The sequence below is a fragment of the Rhinoraja longicauda genome, chromosome 30 (assembly GCF_053455715.1).
Source record: "Rhinoraja longicauda isolate Sanriku21f chromosome 30, sRhiLon1.1, whole genome shotgun sequence".
Classification (NCBI taxonomy): Eukaryota; Metazoa; Chordata; class Chondrichthyes; order Rajiformes; family Arhynchobatidae; genus Rhinoraja; species Rhinoraja longicauda.
In genome coordinates, this window is record NC_135982.1 from 4497914 (window position 1) to 4513507 (window position 15594).

General features: G+C 46.4%; 1 protein-coding gene across 1 annotated transcript in view; it reads right to left on the reverse strand.

The window, feature by feature from the left end:
* The window catches only part of LOC144607896 (uncharacterized), a 59880-nt gene extending 51698 nt beyond the window's left edge, over positions 1–8182 (reverse strand). The window contains exons 1-2 of the mRNA XM_078425023.1: positions 8078–8182; positions 2741–2843 (exon numbers count right to left, since the gene is read on the reverse strand). Of these exons, the coding sequence (XP_078281149.1) occupies positions 2741–2843; positions 8078–8182 (208 nt within the window). The remainder of the gene's footprint in view (positions 1–2740; positions 2844–8077) is intronic.
* Positions 8183–15594: the final 7412 nt, after the last annotated feature.

The window sequence follows — 15594 nt, forward strand, 5'->3', positions numbered from 1 at the left end:
ACTTCTCCAACTTTAGATAGTTCCTCTGTCCCTGTCTTCCCCTCCTCCTTCCCAGATCCCCCTCTATCTTCCTGTCTCCACCTATATCCTTCCATTGTCCCGCCCCCCTGACATCAGTCTGAAGAAGGGTCTTGACCCACCCATTCCTTCTCTCCTGAGATGCTGCCTGACCTGCTGAGTTACTCCAGCATTTTGTGAATAAATACCTTCGATTTGTACCATCCATCTGCAGTTATTTTCTTATATCTTCTTTGTTGCCGTGTGCTGGGGCAGCAGGGTGAAGGCTGCAGACACCAATTGGTTCAACAAACTCATCAGGAATGTGCAGGAAAGAACTGCAGAATCGAAGGTAGACACAAAAATCGAAGGTAGACACAAAATGCTGGAGGCAGCATCTCTGGAGAGAAGGAATGGGGGACATTTCAGGTCGAGATCCTTCTTCAAACTCATCAGGAAGGCTGGCTCCTTCCTGGGGCGGAGTTGGATTCATGAGGTGGTCTTCGAGGAGAGGATGCTCTCACTGCAGAGCATCCTGGATAATACAGCTCACCCCCTCCATGACACACTGGTCAACCTGAGGAGCACCTTCAGCACCAGACTGGTTCCACCAAGATGCAGCACAGAACGCCACAGGAGATCAAACTTTACAAATGGGGTAGACTGAGACTGACTTCCCTTCCCCTCACCACCCCCCCCCCCCCATCCCCAATCCTTTCCACTTGTCATTTTAATTTCATGGTTCATGTATTTGTGTTTTTTTCAATTTCCCTCCTAGGATAAATAAAGTTCTATCATATCGTAACAGAAAAAGCCAACTATGCTGGCCTGGTAAAGGATGCTGATGTTGAATTGTTTATCCTACCAGTTGATTCAGAGGATCTTGAAGAGACAGATCCAGATGTTTGATGTGGTGGCTGCAGTTAGTGCTTGCCACAGAAGAAACACCGATCACTGCCCCCTAATGCACCATCAGCTTTGTGCCAGGTTTGTGGTGTTAATCTTCAAACACTCACTTCCAGAGGCAAACGTTACACTGGTGTGCTAAAGGTGATGGTCAGCTTTTCAGGGCACGAGCTAATAGTGATGGCATTGCCCATTTTAAGGATTAACCAATTTAACCATCTTGTGGCCTCAACGAGGACTCTTTACGCTGCTTTGTTCCAGCACTGTTCATTCCGTCCTGCTCACAGCTTTGTACAAGGCACTTGAACTGATGAAACACCTGGCAGCAGCAATCTTCATTCAGAAGCCTGCATTGTCATGGCAAATATGTAGTAGGAAGAAGCATGGAAACGTGAACCTGCCAGAGAGCATCTTCAACATCATTTAGTTTCATCTACGACAATAAACCTGAACATTTATATTCCAAAGTATACTTGGCCAAAATGTTGCAAATTTGTGGGCCGAAAGAAAGAACATTATTTAAATAAATAACTAACAATGTAAACCATTCAAAATACAGGCTGAAACTCTGGCCCGGCAGCTTCCAGGTCTAGCATGTTTGAATCTGGTGCCATTAGTTGGCAGAGCAGCCACAAGGAAAACTCTATTAGCATTTGTATTTACAAAGCTTCTCCATGTTAGAAAAATTTGAAGATAAAAAAATCAATTTGATGGAATCTATGTAAAAAAACACAAAATATATGTTGAGAATAGAACTAGTTTACCAAAGATAAAGGTCTGGCTGCTGGATCGCAGTGGGGAGCCATTTGGGAGACGTACAAATGAACCGGCAGTCCTCGGGGTTGCACATGGGTTTACGTAGGGGGTTCTCAGGGCAATCTCTGTGTTCCAGCGCTGGTTAGGTCTCCAGGTGCCAGTTTCAACCCATATGGTCATTAAAACCTCCGAGAATCAACCACATACTGTATATTTGAAAAACTTATGATGTACAAAAGTATTAAACCAAAACTTTCAATGTAAACAAAATAAAAGGCAGGTAATTAATTTTTCATAGGATAAGGGTAACATCAGGGCGGCACGGTAGCGCAGCGGTAGAGTTGCTGCTTTACAGCGAATGCAGCGCCGGAGACACAGGTTCGATCCTGACTACGGGTGCTGCACTGTAAGGAGTTTGTACGTTCTCCCCGTGACCTGCGTGGGTTTACTCCGAGATCTTCGGTTTCCTCCCACACTCCAAAGACGTACAGGTATGTAGGTTAATTGGCTGGGTAAATGTAAAAATTGTCCCTAGTGGGTGTAGGATAGTGTTAATGTACGGGGATCGCTGGGCGGCACGGACTTGGAGGGCCGAAAAGGCCTGTTTCCGGCTGTATGTATATGATATGATATGATGATATGATCATTCAAGAAATTAAAAAATCATTTATGACATGATTTACTTTAACGAAATCATATCTGCAGCACATACAAATATAAAAGGAAATTACCTTTGTTAACATTGTGGTAATGTATAAAATATTGGCACAAAAAGCTGGAGTAACACAGTGGGACAGGCAGCATCTCTGGAGAGAAGGAATTGGTGATCTTTTCGGGTCAAGACCCTTCTTCAGACTGAAGTACTGTTTTTCAAATATGTGGTTGATTCTCAGAGGATTTAATTACTATTGGTTGAAACTGGCACTAATCAGTTCGATGAAGGGTCTTGACCTGAAACGTCACCCATTCCTTCTCTCCAGAGAGCTGCCTGTCCCAGTTACTCCAGCATTTTGTGTCTACCTTCAGTTTAAACCAGTATCTGCAGTTCCTTACTACAAATAAAATATTGGCTATCACTTACCAGCTGAACACAATGGGCAGCAGGTACCATTATGTTTATATTCGCCTTTGTCACAAGCAGTTACTTGTGAAAGTTGACAAATCAGTAATAGATTGAAGAAAATCTGCAATTAAACAATTAAATACAAAGATTAATACAATTAGAAAAAATATAATTCTCGAAACAAATAAACATAGCACAAAAAGCAAGGAAATTTGTGTTTGGTAGATTATTTCTTTGTTGTAACAATGCTTCTTGGCAATAAATCTTATACCGTTGGAAAGCCTGTTTATTTCCCTTTTAAATTGTGCCACATTTGTAAGGAACATGCATTTGTGGGATGAGCAGCAGAGCTGAGTATATGGGTTGCGCCCATGAAAAATTTGCCAAATCTCTGCCAATGCCAAACAGCTTATTCTGCCATTGACTCTTGTTCGGTGTTCTTTGGTGGATTGGATGATTGAAGTCTGAAGAAACAAGACATATTGGCAATTTAACAATTTATTCATTTAATAAACAGGAGCCACAGTAGCGTGTGGAAAAACCATACACAGCCATAACAGCCTGGCACCTCCTCCTCATGCTGGTCACCAGCCTGGTCACACACTGTTGTGGGATGGCATCCCATTCTTGTCAGCACCTGGGGGTACCAGAAGCTCAAAACAAGAGTCAATAGCAACAGCAGAATAAGCTGTTTGGCATTGGCAGAGAAGATTTGGCAAATTTTTCATGGGCGCAACCCATATACTCAGCTCTGCTGCTCATCCCACAAATGCATGTTCCTTACAAATGTGGCACCATTTAAAAGGGAAATAAACAGGCTTTCCAACGGTATAAAAGTTATTGCCAAGAAGCATTGTTACAACAAAGAAATAATCTACCAAACACAAATTTCCTTACTTTTTGTGCTATGTTTAGTTCCACTGTGAGTTTAAAAATGTTTTATTTCACTCTACATTGTGCAGCGATACTGTTTCGTGAATATTAATAAAGAGCCCTGCTGTTTTCCAATAGGGTAATCAGTAACAATTATTGGCAGATCTTCAACGGTGTCTAGAGAATCAGATTTCTTTTGGATTAATACAAAATACTATTTGTAGCCAGGCATAAAATTGTAAGTGAACAATTACTCCTGTCCTTTCAGTTATTTTACAGAAAATGTTGTGGGGAAGAAATAGAGTAAAAGTTAAACAGCAGATACTGAAAATTTCAATTAAAGGCAGAAAATACCAGGGATACTCAGCTGGTCAGGCAACATGGAGAGATGTTGACAACAGGTTCTGATGAAGAGTTACTGACCCAAAGCATTGACACTATTGCTCTCTTCACCAATGCGGGGCGTGGCTGTGTTCTGCAGCTGCGGCTCACCGGCAGTCTCTCTGGTTTTTTTTGTTGTTTTTTTGTCATTGTCGTCGTTAAATGTACGTTTTGTTTTATTTTTAACTCTATGTGGGGGGGTGGTGGAAATCTTTTTTTCAAATCTCCTCCTCAACGGAGATGCGACCTTTACCGTGTCGTATCTCCGATCGCGCTACGGCCTAACATCGTGGAGTCGGCGGCCTCCAGCTGGGATCGACCTCAAAGACTCCGGTCGCAGGGCCTGGACTTACCATCTCGGAGGCTTCGGCCCTGGGCCCTGCAGACCGCAACATCGGGAGTTCGCAGGTCCCTGGCTGGCGACCGGCTTTTGGGAGCACCAGCCGTAGCAGCTTCGACCGCCCCGAAGCGCGAGGTACGATCGACCCGCCCACAGGCCCTTCATCGCCGTGCGTGGCTCGGCCGCAGCACTTTCCATCGCCCGGTGGGGGATCAGGACTTTCATCGGCCTGCTCGGCTCGGCCCTGGGACTTTCCATCGCCCGGTGGGGGCTCAGGACTTTCATCGGCCTGCTCGGCTCGGCCCTGGGATTTTCCATCGCCCGGTGGGGGCTTCAAAAAGTTGGGAGCCTCGATCACCTCGTGGCACCACGGGAGAAAAATGAGGAGGAGATAAGACTTTGCCTTCCATCACAGTGAGGGTATGCCTAGAGCAATCACTGTGATGGCTGTTTGTGTAAAAAATTATATCTGTGTGTCTTGTGCTTTTTAATGTCTACTGCCGGACCCTGACGTGAGAGGACGCTGGCGTTGTGTATTCGCCGCTTTTCCGTCAGGATAGTTTTTCTGTTTGTTTCTATGTTAATTGTTTTTGTAAAGCGCTTTGAGCATGTGATAAGGCGCTATATAAAATAAATGAATTATTATTATTATTATTATAATGCTGTCAGGTCTGTCCTTATTTTAATATTTCAGGTTGATGGCCTTTCCACAGAGTTCCCCTAATGTTGCCTGCCCAGCTTGGTATTTATCGTATTTTGTGTTCTTATATCAGATAAAAAGGGGAAGTCTCAAATTAAAAAGGTGATCTTTGAAAGGAATGAAAAATGTAAATATAAAATATTTTATTTCACAAACATTACACCACATCTGTAAACTAAAATTAATTTATAAAAAATGTTAATAGCATAAATTCCTTCAATATAGCGGTGTAGAAACTAATTTGCATCTGAAATATTGTACAAGGCAGGGAGGTTGGGTCGACATGCATCAGTTTGTCCAAGAGAACAAACTGAAGAACAATTTTCCCCACAGCTTCTCTCTTTGCACAAATTACAATCCATTGCAGGGCTTTGAACATTAGATGTCCTTGTTCTGCAGATGTTTCAAGGATGAGAATAAGGTCAAAAGGGTTAGGAGTAGAATAAGGGGCCTGTCCCACTTAGGTGATTTTTTAGGCGACTGCCGGCGACTGTCATAGCCGTAGCAGGTCGCCAAAAAAAACGGTGACTGGACCCCCCCGACAATGTCTACGACAAGCTACAACAACCTACCACATAGTCGACGTCAAGCTATGGCAAGCTAACAACAATCATCGGCCCAATCGTTGCAACTTAGGATGTCCACCTACGACAAGCTACGACCACACAGGCAGCAACCTACGACAACCGAAGTCAACCTACGTCCACCCGCGACAAGCTACGACTCTGCCGGCGACAACTGATGATAATTCACGTCATTTTGGCCTCCGGTTTTGATGCTGGTACTTGTCGCCAGTGACGTAGGTAGTCGAAAATGGAATTCACCGAAGTCAGCACCTACGACAGCACCTACGTCAAGAGACGTCAAGCTACGATCATTGGCGTCAAACCAACAGTCGCCAATTTTTTTTAACATTTCACAATCCAACGGCGATCAGAAAAACGCTACGACTCTTTGGAGTCGACACCCCGGCGACCGTGTGGCCACAGCCTAGTCACCTAAAAAATCACCTAAGTGGGACAGGGGTTTTAGGCCATTCGGCCCATCATCTACTCCACCATTCCAATCATGGCTGATCTTATCGCTCCCTCCTAATCCCATTCTCCTGCTTTCTCCCCATAACCTCTGACACCTGTGGTAATCAAAAATCTATCTCTTTGCCTTAATTGATTTGGCCTCCACAGCCTTCTGTGGCAAAGAATTCCACAGATTCATCACACTGACTAAAGAAATTCCTCACCTCCTTCCCAAAAAAACATCCCTTAATTCTGAAGCTATTACCTCTAGTCCTACTTTCCCACTAGTGGAAACATCCTCTCCACACCCATTCGATCCAAGCCTTTCACTATTTTGTATGTTTTAATGAGGTCCCCCTCATTCCTCTAAACTCTAGTGAGTACAGGGTCATTGCTGACAAAAGCTCATCGCAGGTTAACCTACTCATTCCTGGGATCATTCTTGTAAACCTCCTCTGGACCCTCTCCACAACCAGCACATCCTTCCTCAGATATGGTGCCCACAATTGCTCACAAATATTCCAAATCCGGCCTTACCAGTGCCTTAGAGCCTCAGCATTTATATCCGTTTTTGTTTCCAAGCCCTCTTGAAATAAGTGCAAGCATTGAGTTTGCTTTCTTTACTACTGATTTGGCTTGCAGATTAACTTTATTCCTACTACCAAAATGCATGACTCCACATTTTGCTATACTATATTCCATTTGCCACTTCTCTGCCCACTCTCCCATCCTGTCCAAGTCCTTTTGCAGAGTCCCTGCTTTCTCTGCACTACCTGCCCTTCCACCTATTTTTGTATTATCAGCAAACTTGGCCACAAAGCCTTCATTCCCCTCATCCACTTCATTAATATACAACGTGAAGAGTAGCGGCCCCAGCACCGACCCCTGCGGAACCCCGCTAGTCACGGGCAGCCAACCGGAAATGGCCCCTTTATTGCCACACTTTGTCTACTGCTATCCAGCCAACCTGCTGTCAATGCCAGTATCTGCCCTTTGATACTGTGGCCTCTCATCTTCCTTAGCAGCCTCATGTGTGGCACCTTATCAAAGGCTTTTTGAAAATCTAAGTGAACAAAATCTACTGACTCCCCTTTGGCTGTCCTGCCATTTACTTCTTCAAAGAATTCCAGCAAAATTGGCAAGCAAAACCTCCACTTCACGAAGCCAAACCGACTTCGGCCTATTTTATCATTAGTAATCCATAACCTCATCCTTTATAATGGACTCTAAAATCTTACCAACCACCAAAGTCAGATGAACCGGCCTATAGTTCCCACTATTCTGCTTTGTCCCTTCTTGTGTAGCGGGGTAATATTAGCAATTTTCCAATCATCTGGGAATTCTCCTGTCTCTAGTGATTCTTGAAATATCACTGTCAATGCCTCCATAATCTCCAAGGCCACTACTTTCAGAACCCTAGGATGCAGTCCATCTGGTCCAGGTAACTTATCCACCTTCAGCCCTTTCAGCTTCCCAAGCTCCTTCTCCCTAGAAATAACCACTCCACTAACTTCCAACTTCTGACTCTTGAATTTCAGACACGTTGCTGGTGTCTTCCATTGTGAAGACTAATGCAAAAAAGTTATTCAACTCCTCTGCCATTTCTTTATTCCCCATTATCACTTCTCCTGCATCATTCTCCAGCGGTTCAATGTCCAATCGCACCTCTCAATTGTTCTTTACATAACTGAAGAATCACTGAAACTGATGAAACTCGCATTTCATCTTTTCTTCCCGTATTGCCTTTTTAGTTGCCTTCTGTTGTTCTTTAAAAGCTTCCTATTCCTCTCTTCCCACTAATCATTGCGATGTTATCTGCCTTCTCTTTTAGTTTTATACTGTCCTGACTTCCCTTGTCAGCCACGGTCACCTCTTTCTCCCCCTAGAAACTTTCTTCCTCGTTGGAATGAAAAGATCCTGCATCTTCCACATTATTCCCAGAATAGGGCCAGGGGAATAGCATCTGCTGTGGACCTGTTGTGGCAATAAACAAATTGCAGTGGATCAAGGTTGTCTGGGAGACTGGAGTTAATATGCATCTAAACCTGGCTCTTGAAGAACTTCATGATGGTGAATGTCAGAGCCACTGGATAGTAGTTATCAAGGCACTCTATCTTGCTGTTCTTGGGTACTGGGACAATGATGGTCATCTTAAAGCTGGTACGAGTCTCAGAATGGAGTAGGAAGAGATTAAAATGTCTTAAAATAGTCCTGCCAGCTCCTCCAGGGACCCCAACATTCCTTCCAGGTGAGACGGAGAGTCACCTGCACCTCCTTTAACCTCATTTTCAGCATCCAGTGTTCCTGATGCAGGCTCCTGTATGTTCAGTAGACAAAGTGTAGACTCAGCGATTATTTCACTAAACATGTGTTCAGTCGGCCAAGGCTTACTGGACTTCCCAGTTTCTATCAATTTAAATACCCTTCCCTTTCTGTCCTGGGCCTCCTCCATTGCCAGACAACATGCAAATTGGAGGAGCAGCACCTCATAAAAGAGGAGCTGGCCATCTGTATGGAGGACAGAGATGTGTGATGCATCTGTCACCGTGCCCACCGGAAACCAGCACCTCTGCGTCGCTAATGTTTTCAATGATTTTAATCAATTAAATGAATTAACTGATTATTTAGCGCCTCATATTTCACTTGAATAGCTTACAAATTAGCAGTATGAATGATGAATTCTCCAATTTTAGATAACTTGTACAAACACCTCCATCCCCCTCCCTTCCCTCTTCCCCTACATCCCCTCCACTACAATCAGTCTGAAGAAGAGTCCCGACGCAAATTGTCACGAACGGTGACGGTTTACATTTAATTTTTATGTCGTTTTTTAAATCTTGTTGCTTTTTTGGTATGACTGTATGGCAAATCAAATTTCACTGCCTCTCAGTACACGTGATATAGGACCATCGATATACAATAATGACAAGACGGAGTATAGAAAGGAGATTGAGAATCTTGTAACTTGTTGCCAAGAAAACAACCTCTCCCTCAACATCGGCAAGATAAAGGAGATTGTGATTGACTTCAAGAAGCAAAGCAGTATACACACCCGATGGCACTGAAGTAGTGATGGTGGAAAGCTTCACCCCTGTACCTCCTGAAGCACCTGTACCCAGAACATTGAGCTGCCAATCCTGCCCCTCTCTTAACCAGGTTTCACTAATGGCTACAATGTCCCAGTCACATGTACCTATCCATACCCCATCTGCCTTAACTGTCAGGCCCCTTGAATTAAAATACATGTAGTTTAAACCAACCTTCCTTCCTCGTTCTCTGCCTTTATCCTGTCTATTCTGTCCACTAAACTTTCTCTCACGCCCTCCAAACCAACTTCTAACCTCTTACCTGCCTCTGTCCTGAGATCCCACCCCCTGCCAATCTAGTTTAAACTATAGGCCGGTTAGTCTGACTTCGGTGATTGGTAAGATTTTAGACTCCATTATAAAGAATGTTACGAAGTACTTAGAAGTTCACGATAAGATAGGCCGAAGTCAGCAAGGCTTTGTGAAGGGGAGGTCTTGCTTGACAAATTTGCTGGAATTCCTTGAAGAAGTAAATAGCAGGGCAGACAAAGCCGAGTCAGTAGATGTTGTTTACTTAGATTTTCAGAAAGCCTTTGATAAGGTGGCACATGTTAGGCTGCTCAGGAAGATGAGAGCCCACGGTATCAGAGGGCAGATACTGGCATGAATAGCGGGTTGGCTGGATGGCAGAAGACAAGAGTGGCAATGAAGGGGGCTTATTCTGGTTGGCTGCAAGTGACGAGTGGAGTTCTGCAGGGCTCGATGCTGCGGCCGCTACTCTTCATGTTGTATATTAATGATTTGGACGAAGGGATTGAAGGCTTTGTGGCAAAATTTGCAGAAGATACGAAAATAGGTGGAGGGGCAGGTAGTGCAGAGAGAGCAGGGACTCGGACAGGTTTGGAAAGTGGGCAGGTAAGTGGCAGATGGAATGTAGTGTCGCAAAGTGTGGAGTCATGCATTTTAGTAGTAAGAATAAATGCGTAGACTATTTTCTAAATGGGGTGAGAATCCAGAGGTACAAAAGGACTTGGCAGTGCTGGTTCAAGATTGCCAAAATGTTAATCTGCACGTCAGATCAGTACTAAAGAAAACAAACTCAATGCTGGCATTTATTCAAAGAGGGCTTGTACACAAAAACTGGGATGTAATGTTAAGGCTCTATAAGGCACAGGTAAGGCCGGTTGATATATTGAGAGCAATTTTGGGCACCATATCTGAGGAAGGATGTGCTGGCTCTGGAGAGGGTGCAGAGGAGGTTTACAAGAATGATCCCAGGAACGAGTAGGTTAACCTATGATGAGCATTTGTCAGCACTGGGCCTGTACTCACTGGAGTTTAGAAGAATGAGGGGGGGGGCTTCATTGAAACATACAGAATAGTGAAAGGCTTGGATAGAGTGGATGTGGAGAGGATGTTTCCACTAGTGGGAGAGTCTAGGACTAAAGGTCATAGCCTAATAATTAAAGTACTTTTAAAAAGGAGATGAGGAGAAATTCTTTGGTCAGAATTCTTTGCCACAAAAGGCTGTGGAGGCCAAGTCAGTGGATATTTTTAAGGCAGAGATAGATTCCCGATTAGTACAGGTGTCAGATGTTATGGGGAGAAGGCAGGAGATTTTATAAATACATAAGGGGGAAAAGGGTAACTAGAGAGAGTGGACCTCTCAGGAATCAAAGCGGTCACCTCTGTATTTACCGAGGAGAAAGACAGTAGGACGGAGTAACTTGGGGAAATGAATGGAATTGTCTAAAGAGCAGTTAGTGCTACCGTCGACGAAGTACTGAAGGTGCTGCTGTGTAGGAAGGTAGACAGATCTCCAGGGCCTGATCAGATATATCTGAGGACATTGCGGGAAACTAGAGAGGAAATTGTGAGAGCCCTGGTTGAAATTTACGAGTCTTCCTTACAGGAGAGGTAGCGGAAGACTGGACAGTGGCAAATGCTGTGCCTCTTTTTAAGAAGGGCTGCAGGCAAGATGCTGGGAACTATAGGCTGGTGAGCTTAACATCTGTAGTTGGAAAGTTACTAGAGTATTCGGAGGGACAGGTTATTCAGGCATTTAATGGGCAAGGTCTGATTAGGGATAGTCAGCATGGTTTTGTACGCGGGAGGTCGGGTCTCACAAATCTGATTGAGTTTTTTGAAGACGTGACCAAAAAGGTTGATGAGAGCAGAGTTGTAGAGGTTGTGTGCATGGATTTCAGTAAGGCATTCGAAAAGGTTCCGCATGGTAGGCTGCTCTGCAAGATTAGACTGCATGGGATTCAAGGAGTGATTGCTGAATGGATAGCAAATTGGCTCCATGGAAGGAAGCAGAGGGTGATCGTGGAAGGTTGCTTCTCGGACTGGAGGCCTGTGACTAGTGGTGTGCCTCAGGGTTCAGTGCTGGGCCCGTTACTATTTGTCATCTACATCAATGATTTGTACAAGAACATACAGGGGAAGATTAGCAAGTTTGCTGATGATACAAAAGTGAGTGGTTTTGCAGATAGTGAAGATGGTTGTGAAAGATTACAGCAGGATCTGGATTGATTGGCCAGGTGGGCGGAGGAATGGTTGATGGAATTTAATAGAGAAGTGTGAGGTGTTGCATTTTGGGACTTTGAACAAGGGCAGGACCTACACAATGAATGGTAGGCCGCTGGGCAGTGCCGGAGGTGCGATTGTTTTCCGGATTTTGTCTCCGGTTGCTCTGCGGCCTAACATCATGGAGCTGGCCGCCTTGCGCGACTGACTTTGAGCCCCACCACAGGGCCGTGGACTTACCATCGAGCCTGCGATCCCTTGCCTGGGAAAGCCTGCGAATTTCACCATCGAGGAGCTTGCAGTCTCAGATAGAGTCTGATGTCGTGAAGCTCCAAAGGTTCCGGTAGGTTTAGGGGAACTGAGCGGTGGTGTTCAGCGAAACGATGGCCGAGCCTACGCTTGGTCTGATTCCTTCTATCCAGAGATGCTGCTTGCCCCACTGTCTTATTTCAGTATTGTGTCCGGTTTCTCTGGGATTCTGTGTAAATAGAATAGCCTTTATTGTCAACCAAAAACATGTTTCTGGACGAAATTACGTTACCCAGTCAACAATGAGAAGCAATAAAAATAAAGCAATAAAGCCCACAATCACAAAACCAACATAAAAACATCCATTACATCGAGTCTCCTCCAGTCACCCCCTCACTGTGATGGAAGGCCAGAATGTCTTTCTCTCCCCTGCCGGCGATCAGGCTGTTGAAGTTGCCACGTTGGGGCGGTCGTGGCTCCCGACATTGAAGCCCCCGCCGGGCGGTGGAAAATCCCGCGGCCTCCGTGCTGGACAGTGAAAGGTCCGCGGCAGGCCGACCCAAGCCCCGCGATTCGGGGCGGGCGAAGACGAATTCATGAAGACTGAGGGGGTGGGGACACGGGGTGAGGTGGACACTGGGGCCGCAGAACCTTCTGCCGCCAGGGGGAGCCATGTCCAGCTGCCCAGCCAATACTCCTCCCCGCCGCCAGGGGGAGCCACGTCCAGCTGCCCAGCAATACTCCTCCCCGCCGCGAGGGAGAGCCGCGCCCAGCGGCCAGTCAATACTCCTCCCCGCCACCAGGGGGAGCCACGTCCAGCTGCCCGGCAATACTCCTCCTCGCTACCAGTGGGAGCCACGACCTGCGCCCATCCATTACTCCTCCCCGCCGCCAGGGGGAGCCGTCCCGCCAACCAATGGCGGCGTAGCGGTCGGGGTTTGAATGCAGACGCTGAGGAAAAGCCGTTCGTAATAACCAGAAATAAAACCCATGGACGGCACCTTTGGCCAGGGCGTAAAAGGCAAATATAAACAAGTGTGTCGCCCACTCACCGCTCTCCCCGCCTCACGGTTGCTGGGGGTCACCACACGTAACATAACAACACTTTATTGTCACTCGGCACAACACCGAGCGAAATTTCAGCAGTCACACAAAACACAGCAAAAAAGAAAAGAACACAGGACACCCGACCCCAACACAAACATCCATCACAGTGACTCCAAACACCCCCTCACTGTGATGGAGGCAACAAAACTTCCCCTCTCTTCCCCCCGCACCCACGGACAGGCAGCTCGACCCCTACCGAGGCAACCGACACGCACAGCCCCCGCAAGGGGATGGAAGGCCCCGCGGCCGAGCCGCCCTGGGCACCGAAACGTCCCGCGGCCACACCGGGCGATGTTAAGTCCAGCGGCCGAGCCGCACCGGGCACTGAAACGTCCCGCGGCCGAGCCGCACCGGGCACTGAAACGTCCCGCGGCCGAGCCGCACCGGGCACTGAACGTCCCGCGGCCGAGCCGCACCGGGCACTGAACGTCCCGCGGCCGAGCCGCGCCGGCGATGTTAAGGCCCACAGCCGAGCCGCACCGGGCGATGGAAGGCCCCGCGGGCGAGCTGCGCCCCGGGGAAGAGACCTAATAAAAGAAAGGTTTTCCCCGCCCCGCCCCACACCCACACCCCCACCACACATACACAGCCAAAAACAGAAACAAAAAACATCCCAACACCGACACAAACAAAAAAAAAGAAAAAAAGACAACAGACTGCCAGAGAGCCGCAGCCGTTAGGCGCAGCCAACTCCTCCCAGTTACCTTTCTGCGTCTGTCTGTCTGTCTGTCTGTCTGTCTCTCTCTCTCTCTCTCTATCTCTCTCTCTCTCTCTCTCTCTCCCCCTCTCTCTCTCCCCCTCTCTCTCTCCCCCTCTCTCTCTCTCCCTCTCTCTCTCTCCCCCCCTCACCCATTCATCCATTCGCCGTGGACAGTCACCGCGACACCGAGTGACTTACTGCGGGGAGCGCGCATCCTGCAGCGGGGAGACGAGGCGCTGATGGCGGGAGAACACGATCACCGTGTGATGCTGACCGCGGATCACCTGCGAGTGGCGAGAATGTTCCCGCGCTTCGGCTTTTATCCTATCGGAGGGCGGGGCCGTTGTGGGGGCGGGGGTGAGGGGCTTTGGGGGGGGGGGGGGGGGGTGCCGGGAAAGGGGCGGGGGAGGGGGGACGGGGAGGGGGAAGGAAGTGGGGGGGGGACGATGTTGCGTGTTCGTGCCTTGGCTTTGATTCACTGCGGGCATGATCCCCGGACATAAAGGGCCAGAGCACAGACGCCGGGCCAGATGTACCGGATAGGTGGCTGTTGCCGTGTGACGCAACGCTGTCTGCAGGTACGTGTACCGCAGCTCAGCGTGTAACAGGAACATCAGCATCTGTCAAAGTGATGGGCAGAACATAAACACCACGTGTTGGGCAGAACATAAACACCACGTGTTGGGCAGAACATAAACACCACGTGTTGGGCAGAACATAAACACCACGTGTTGGGCAGAACATAAACACCACGTGTTGGGCAGAACATAAACACCACGTGTTGGGCAGAACATAAACACCACGTGTTGGGCAGAACATAAACACCAAGTGATGGGCAGAACATAAGCACCACGTGATGGGCAGAACATAAGCACCACGTGTTGGGCAGAACATAAACACCACGTGATGGGCAGAACATAAACACCACGTGTTGGGCAGAACATAAACACCACGTGTTGGGCAGAACAAATACACCAAGTGATGGGCAGAACATAAACACCACGTGTTGGGCAGAACATAAACACCACGTGTTGGGCAGAACATAAACACCACGTGTTGGGCAGAACATAAACACCAAGTGTTGGGCAGAACATAAACACCACGTGTTGGGCAGAACATAAACACCACGTGTTGGGCAGAACATAAACACCACGTGTTGGGCAGAACATAAACACCACGTGTTGGGCAGAACATAAGCACCACGTGTTGGGCAGAACATAAACACCAAGTGATGGGCAGAACATAAACACCACGTGTTGGGCAGAACATAAGCACCACGTGTTGGGCAGAACATAAACACCAAGTCTTGCATATGCGACATTTTGTGGTTGTTTTTAAAACTGTTAAATTTAATTTAATGTTAAAGATTTTGAACTGCACTTTAACTTCTGTGTTTGTTATTCCAAGATTTGGCAATTACTTACAATTTCATTCATAATGAATACTGATGAGCCAAATTATTTTTTTGAAAGTTTTTTTCTGTTCTTACGAATGAATAAATTCGTATGAATAAGTTTATTGGCCAACTATGTATGCATACAAGTAATGTGCCTTAGTACTCCGCTCGCAATTAACAACACAAACAAACAGTAAACAATTAAGAAAAAAGCATAAATATTGAAACATTAAGAATACAACATTAAAGTTTAAAAATGTGCGTGAAATAAACCAGACTAAAAAGAGACAACAAGCGTATATGTCCCATACGAAAGCACTGTACCTACTGTGGGACTATAATAATAATAATAATAATAATGTATTTTATTTATATAGCGCTTTTCATATACTCAAAGACACTTTACAGAGATTTAGAGAACATAGGGAAATGAATAAATAGATAAATAAATAAATAAATAAATAAACGAACAGAGAAAGGAGACAGAAGGTGAGGTGACCTTCAGTGGTTGAAGGCAGTACTGAACAGGTGAGACTTCAGCGATGTTTTGAATGT